General features: G+C 30.8%; 1 protein-coding gene across 1 annotated transcript; it reads right to left on the bottom strand.

Annotated features, from left to right (window-relative positions):
• Positions 1 to 4,121: 4,121 nt before the first annotated feature.
• On the bottom strand, positions 4,122 to 7,055 carry LOC108685635 (mitochondrial genome maintenance exonuclease 1-like). The gene is made up of 4 exons (XM_018190518.1): positions 6,207 to 7,055; positions 5,915 to 6,122; positions 4,835 to 4,967; positions 4,122 to 4,628 (listed from the first exon to the last, which is right to left on the bottom strand). Exons 1-4 carry the CDS (start codon positions 7,009 to 7,011, stop codon positions 4,488 to 4,490), a joined length of 1,287 nt encoding a protein of 428 aa, XP_018046007.1. The 5' UTR covers positions 7,012 to 7,055; the 3' UTR covers positions 4,122 to 4,487.
• Between the last annotated feature and the right edge of the window lie 1,012 nt (positions 7,056 to 8,067).

Below are 8,067 nucleotides of genomic sequence, written 5' to 3'. Positions count from 1 at the left end.
TTTGAATGGCTTTTAATGCGCGCTCGCTAATTGGTCACAGGTGTGTACCTGAATAAGTCCCCCAGGAGAAACCACGTTGCGAAATGTACAGTATAAATGCATAAGCCAACCGACGCAATGTTTACGAAACGACGATCATTTTGTAAAAGCAAGTTGCTCTTGTTACTATATGTAATAACATAACTTAATTTTATTTAATTTTTTTTCGAAGGGCACTTTTTATCCTTTTTAAGTATTTAAAATAAATATATTTTTTACAGTTAAAAGATGAAATAGTAAACATTTTATAATTGGATTATAATGAAGGAATGATAATAAATATTACATTTATCTTTAAAAAATTATATGTATAAATCTATATATCTGCATATATGTATATATTTTTTAATTGTAATTATATATATAGATATTACTTCACACAAGTTACTTTATCCAAAAAAAATGCACATTCCATTTACCGATAAATAATTATCGATTTAGCTATTGCTAGTATGTTATGAGAATCAGATCTCGAAGTTACGGCGTAAAGTCGCACTGGTGCATTCTCTAATGCTCAAATCGACCAACCAACATAGCTGTTTTCTGTCTCGTGTGTAATCCGGTCCTTTGTAAGTTGGCCCTGGCGCGCTTCGTTTCGCTTGATTATTAATTATTATTTGAAGGCAAATGTAGCGTGACCGTTGCGCGCGGCAATGATCGATAATTCATGCACGATGAGCCGTGCGCCTGAAGAGGATTAATTCGGGTAAGCGAGACTCTCCTCGGACAGTCGACTCTTTTGCCTTTATCAGCGGTCTTCGTATTCGTCGATTTTCTGTCGGAACATCGAACCTTCTCGTATTTATAAACTTTTCGCCATTGGAAGCACTCGCCGTGGTTAGTAAGAGCGACGCGGACCTACGGTAGAGAACTTCTCTAGAGGATATTGACGTCGAGAGATTTCTCGGCGTTGGCAGGACGATGAAAACTTAGTAATTTCGGACGTGCTCCAGTTTGCCCGTTGATGACTTCAGTCGAGCTATTGCGATCTCTTGCAGACGCGCTTACGTTCTTAGAGACGCGTTGAGACGAAAAGTTTCGAGCGATATACTCGAATAGTTAATAACGTGAGAAATGTTTTTATCGCGAAGAACAATTTCACGATAGCAAGAATCGAGAGGCGTGGTTGGAAATATTTTACAATTCCAGGAAAAAATATTGCATATGAAACTTGAAAGAAATAAGAAGATAAGAGTATGCCGGATACTTTAACTTTGCTGACATGTTCAAATTTATTATATACATGGATCAATATGATAATAAAATTCTCTAAAAATAACAAATTTTATAGAAATTTTATAGAAGATTTTACATTAATGGACGAAGTTATCAGATACTAGGAAAACAAGTTTTTAAATAAATTACATTAATATTTAGTTTATTTTTTATTAGTAAAAAATAAACTACGTTTTGAGTTAAATAAACAGACCAGCATAAATATACTTTATATTATATCATTTAAAATATTATATTCCGCATATTTTTAAATAATATCAATATTATTCTCTTCTTCTTTTTTTAATATTATACTTTTAAATAATTATTACAATAATTAATTACATTAAGAAATTATAAAAACTCTTAGCTTTTTCACATTAAACATGTCTTTCACTAAAATATCACATATCGAATTTAGTATTGCAATTATTCTGCAATATCTAGGGATAGAAAATACAATTAAGTGTTATTGAAAGCTTTCGCACAATATTTGTAGAAGAATGAGAAATTACAAGGGTTTATCGGATATTAGAGTGGACTTAATAAAAATCTGCTGCTATTCGTCGCTGCATTAAAGACGAGCAATATAAGAAATCGCTTTGAGGGCATCGTGCTTGGAGGTCTTCGATAAATTGCGAGCTCAATAGTTCCAACGGCACATTTTCTTAGGTTTTCTCCGGTCTCGCGCGCCCAAGGAATAAAGAGCGACAAAAGTGAGAGGAAGTGAGGGTCCAGCGAATTAAAGTTATCGTTTTCATAACTCTTCGCGTTCAAAGAGGGTGGACCGGCCAATGAAAATATGCCTCTGTTACGGGAGTATTAGCGGGGATTAGCCGGAGATTTAGATTCATCTGAGGCTGGGCGCTCGCTAAATGTCTAATCCGGAAATATGGTTGTCTTTGCTCAAGTCAGCAGGATACCGAGGGACGTGCGTGCAAACCAACAGAATTTTCGACGGGTAAATCCGCAGTCTGCACTAAATATCACTTTACTATGTTAGCGTTACATTACGTAAAACGGATTGCGGCACAGTAGATCCTTGCTTTTCTTGATCTGGAATCCTCGGTAGGGAAATGAAAGAAATGCATCATAACCGCAGTATTTGCTCTGAGTCAACGTTGTCGGTTTTACTGCGGTATGACTCTGTGATTATCTTGCGATTGTGTGTGTATGTGTGTGTGTGTGTGTGTGTGTGTGTGTGTGTGTGTGTGATTATTGAATTTTTTATCACAATATCTAAAACCCATTCAAAATGATTTTTTAAATATTAACTGATATAAATATACTAAATTAAATGAAATATTGATATCAATGAATTAACTTTTTTAAAAAATTTTTAATTATAATAATTACCGTGCAAGCAGCACAAGCAGATTGTATTGTTAATATATTATTATTTTAATATATTGTTATTTTTTTTATTTATTGGTATTTCAACATGTTGCATTTGTTTCATAATGATATCTGCTTCTCGAAAAACAAAAAGATCAGTAACTGCTTTGTGTAGCTGCTTTGCACTTTAATGAAAGAATTCTTTGATGTAAAACAGCGCCCGGCTTGTAAAGGTTTTTACAGCTGAATATCATGAGAAAGCATATGAAAGTATTGTTAGCGGAATAAAAGATAACAGGAAATAAACATTCTGGAAGAGAAAAATAAAGAAAAGAATGAAATAACGAGTTGACATTCCAGTAGCGTAGCTAGAATTTTTTACACAATGCAATTTTTTAAGGATTTGTTAAAATTTCAATTTCTTTCCATCATAATTATCTTAAACAATCTTTTTCATTTTTAATTGTTAGCTTATTGTAACGTGACATATATGATAAGAAAGAATTTATAATATTAACATTATGTGATATTTTCTTTTAATATATACTCTTTATATTGACAATATATATATATCAAAAGCATTGATATTGTTATCTTTTAATTCTGTTTCCTTATTTATTTAAAGCCTAATAAATCTATAAGAGATTCAGAAATCCAATTTATAGTATAAAAAATTCAGTAAGAAGTGGTGAATGTCTCATGTACTCTTACACGTTTGCAAACAAGAAATATAAAAAAAAAATAGTGAAACGAAAATATGAAAATCTAAGATAATATACCGTGTGCGATGACGATAATATATCCGATAATGTTATTGTGAATTAATACTGTCGCATACGGTACGTTGGATATAAGAGATGCAGTTTGTAATATCTGATATCCTAATGTGATATATTCTCTGTCTCTGCATGTGATCCAGGTATGCGGAAACAACGAACGATATAATTCTGCTACACCGCTTCACCATTAGTTTACGATCCCCAAGGGCGTATGAAGGGTCGGTCGCAATGTTTATAAGGCCCGGTAACAGGGAGTTCGCGTAACGTAGCACCCCCTTCAGGCCTTCTCTATTCTGCTAGCAAAAGTTATAATTGCTATATGTTAACTCGACGACTGGGATAGTGATCGCGTTTTTCTGGCACGTCCATTATGTTTTTAATATTAAAATATTCTTCACCCACAATACAGGATTGTGAAATCAAATGTCTGCTTGGAAGAGAAGTTCTCGACAAACAATTCAATATTGAATATCAAAATTAATGCAACTAAAGTTCAGATTAAAAATGGAACGCTTCGTCAACTTGATAAAAGGGATACAACAACAGCATAAAAATTAATATGCTTTCTAATTTGCTTTCGAATCTGCGAACTCATAAAAACGATATTATCGTCTTATCGGAAAACTCAATCAGGGAAACATTCTTCACCAATTCTGAAATTTTATTAACTTTAGAAAAAATACAACTTTAATAAATTGCAATGCTTTTAATAGCAGCGTAAATGTATTTCACAAATTATAAATATGTCGCGTATTTTCTTAATAACCGTTACGCCGAGCGTTGCGGAAAATGCGCATAGGTTTGTCATAAATCATAAATGCCGAGCCCAGGGCTTAATAAGTCGGCGTATCGGCGCGGTTTCCCTCTCTTGCTGTATCCTGCGTCCTCTGGTTTCCTACGGACTCAGAGAGGGCTTTCCCAACTACTCCCCGAAGACTATAGATTATTGCAACTTCTGACGCGCAAAGGATGGAATTAAAAACTTCTCCCGCCGACTCCTGTCGGAAGTTACCTGTGGCTGACGGATAAGGATTTAATTGGCTTTGTGTGAGGAAGTTTTAATGAATATATGCGATGCGCGGTACATTAATGCTTTATTGGCGTATGTTCTCGTTGTCATCACTTCGTCGTCTCAACATGGTACTTTTGCAGGCGGCGCAACCATGCTGTCCAGTATTGCTGCAGAGTGTTGTGGGATACTTCGTACACCGTTGCTGGTGTGCCGCACGTGTAAGCAATCACGAGTAATCCCCGTTTTATCTGAAGAATACGATCATTTTGGAAAGTAGTTGTCGTTCAATTATATGTTTAGAAAGATTAACAGCAGCTATCTTCATTACGCGAGACATATGATAAACAAATTATGATAAATAAAATAGTGATAGTAAGAAAACAAATTAATTTCCGTAATGAAATAAACTTTTTTATATATCTTTTTTAAATAATATTTTTGGTGAGATATTTACCACAAACGGATACAGATTAGAAGCATTGATAGCTCCAATGTATGCAGCGAGTTGTATAGGAGCGTCGTACGTTTGCTTCAAATCCTTTTTCTGTCTGTCTGATTTCTTCCAATCGATTACGTAATTTTCGTTCCTATGGGTTTAGTATCTACATATAAGACCATCTTGAATGTATAGAAGATGATTTAAAATTTTATCATTCAAAGAATACAGAAATAAAAATAGATATAATTTAAAATCATCTTGTACGTACATGTTGTATAAAATATATGTAAAATTAATTTAAGGAAACTCTATTTCAGCGAATATATCTTATATATCAACGGAGAAATTAGATCAATTAATGAAACCTGAATAATTCTTGGATATAAGAACTATAAATAATTCATAGATGCAGACTACATCTGAGAAAATTTAATAATATTATATTCAGGATATTATTTAAAAAAAAAATTTTACGTAAAGTTATATCATAATCTTTATTATAAAAATTACCTTATAAATATCGTATATTCAAAATATCTCTTTGGAAAACAAGTTAAAAATGTACCAAGGCGATAAGTATCGGAAAATACATTGCAGATATTTATAAAAAAATGTACAAGAGGTACAAGCACAGAGGTATTGTTCGGCATTTTTCTTTGAATAAATAAAAAGTATTTGAGAAAATATTTTGATTTAAAATGTTATTTTTCTGATAATTAGTTTTTAAAAAAAGATAATTTCAATTTTTCATAAAATTCAATTTTTCAACATAAAAATATAATTTTTATGTTAAATAAATAAGTTGAAAAAATACACAATTAATTTGTCTGTGTGTTAGAGTCATCATACTTCATTTATTCAAAATAATATAAAATATAGAGTACTAAGCTAAATCAGTTTATTGATCATTACTTCGATAAATATAGCATTCTATTGTAAAAATTATAAAAAGATAAAAGTTATAAAATAAAAATAAAAGTTATAAAATAAAGATAAAACTATAAAATAAAGATTAGAAATCCGGCAGTGACCTCTTGTGTACTTTGGTTAGAAATAGAGTTTCCTGATGATGGCAAAGCAAAGCCTCTGTTTTACCTGTAAGAGGCTATGCAGTCAACTATGCCTTTGTAATGCAATTTCGTATGAGCTACGTGTGTTTCAATCGCTTTCACGTTGTGCACATCTTCCAAAACGCATTGGACGCTATTAAAAACTGATTCGATTCTCGAAGGAATCTCATACTCTTTTCCAAGTAGACTTTGTGCTATGCAAGAATGCAAAGATGCTCCATCCTCTAACAATGCTGTACAATGCAGAATCAAATAGATTTATTTATTAAGCTTATTAAAGTTTCTCTTTCTCGTGAAACAACTTGTACATAAAATACCTTTCTGATGCATTTCAAAGCCTTCCTGCCCAAGCTTTTCTATCATTCTTTTCTTCCATGCCTCTAAAGCTAGCTTTGATTCTGGTGACATGGTTTGAGTAAGAATCTTAGTTACGCTAGGAAATTTTAATGTTTTCAGATCATCTTTCCCAGATATAGATAATATTTCTGTTGATTGTATGGGAAAATCTTGTTTGCTATCCATGATTGGAAAAGATAGCAAATTCTTTATAATAATATCAGGTAATCTTTTAAAATTAGAAGACGTACATTTTGTGGCTGTGTTTTCATTAGATACATTTGAATTAGACAATTCAACTTTATTATCACTATTTTTTGTTGATAAATTAGATGTTTTATTAGTAAACTCAAGTTCTGTTTCTTTAGCAACTTGACTAGATTCAGAATGTAAATGTCTTTCTGTAGTTTGGTCAGTTGAGTTATCAATTTCCATCTCACTAACATTTTTTATAGAACTCTGATCTTTATCATTTAATTGCTCCTTTCGTGATTGTGTAGTGAGTGTTATAATCTTCTTGAATTTATCGCGAGTATTTTCCATAACCCAAAACAATTCTGTATTAGTCATATTTGATTTTTCACAGGGTATCTTTTTTTTCTTTTCTAATTTTAATCTTTTCTTCTTCTGGGCTTTTGTTTCAGCTAATGGACCGAATAGCGACTTATATTCTTTCATCAATCTTTCAATTTTATTAATCTTCGAGAAATGTCTTTTAATGACCGATTGGCACATATTTTGTATATTAGAAGATATGTGTAAAACATATTGGGAAGTAATCAACATAATGGAAATAGAAATTGTTTTGAATAAAATATATAGCTATGTATTTTCTGATTTTACACATAAAACTTCTCGGTAGCTCTGTTAATAAATAATTAAACATATTATAAATAATCAATAATATTCTATTTTTCTTTAAAATACTTTAAAATACGGTTATATCTAATATTTCTCTTTAAAATATTAGGAACACTCATATCTAAAGCCTATTCTACAATGTGCTTTTTCTTATTATTTGCTTTTTACTATTTCTTACATCTTGTTTTCTTGCTTCTTATCCAGTTTTTATGTCGCCCGAAATAAAAATTAATAAATTAACTTTGAAAGAAACAAGAAATATAATTGTCGATAAAATGATTGCAAAAGAGAAAAAAAACAAAGATAAAAACAAGAAACAAAGAGTGCAGAATAGGTTTAACAATTGTAGAATAGATTTAACAAATAAGAAATTATGTACACATTATATATAATATTAAATTTCGCATAAAAATATTAATGTAAAAAAAAGTTAAATTTTTTATCAATATTTCACATGAACATACAGTTATATGTCCAATTATAATCAAATATAAAAAATGTTTTAAACAAAACTTACTTAGAAAAACAGCCTTTTATCCTCAGCTGATTAAGTACTCCATGAAACGCGCGATTTATTTATAAAAAACTTAAATAATTATAAAAATAAAAGACGATATATCTTAGATTACAATATTATCAGAAACCCGGAAGAATTAATTTTTTTTTTTTGACCGTTTAATTATATAAAATAGATAGTGTACTTTATAATTGTTCAAAACAGTTGAAGAGGTTATGTATACGTAATAAACTCATCTTAATCATTTTACCGCCATCTACAAATTATTCATGTACAACCTTTCTGTAGCATTTCGTTATCAACATTTGGTGTAAATTCAAATTGAATAATGATATCTGTCGAGTAATCAATCTTATAATTATATATAATTATAAGAATTTTGTGTTAATTATAAGAATTTTATAAAATTTTTTAAGGTTTTTCATTATGAAGAATATTACAGAATTTTGTACATACTAATAACG

The sequence above is a fragment of the Atta colombica genome, unplaced genomic scaffold, assembly GCF_001594045.1.
Source record: "Atta colombica isolate Treedump-2 unplaced genomic scaffold, Acol1.0 scaffold155, whole genome shotgun sequence".
In the NCBI taxonomy this organism is placed as follows: domain Eukaryota; kingdom Metazoa; phylum Arthropoda; class Insecta; order Hymenoptera; family Formicidae; genus Atta; species Atta colombica.
This window is presented reverse-complemented; position numbering and strand designations above follow the sequence as displayed.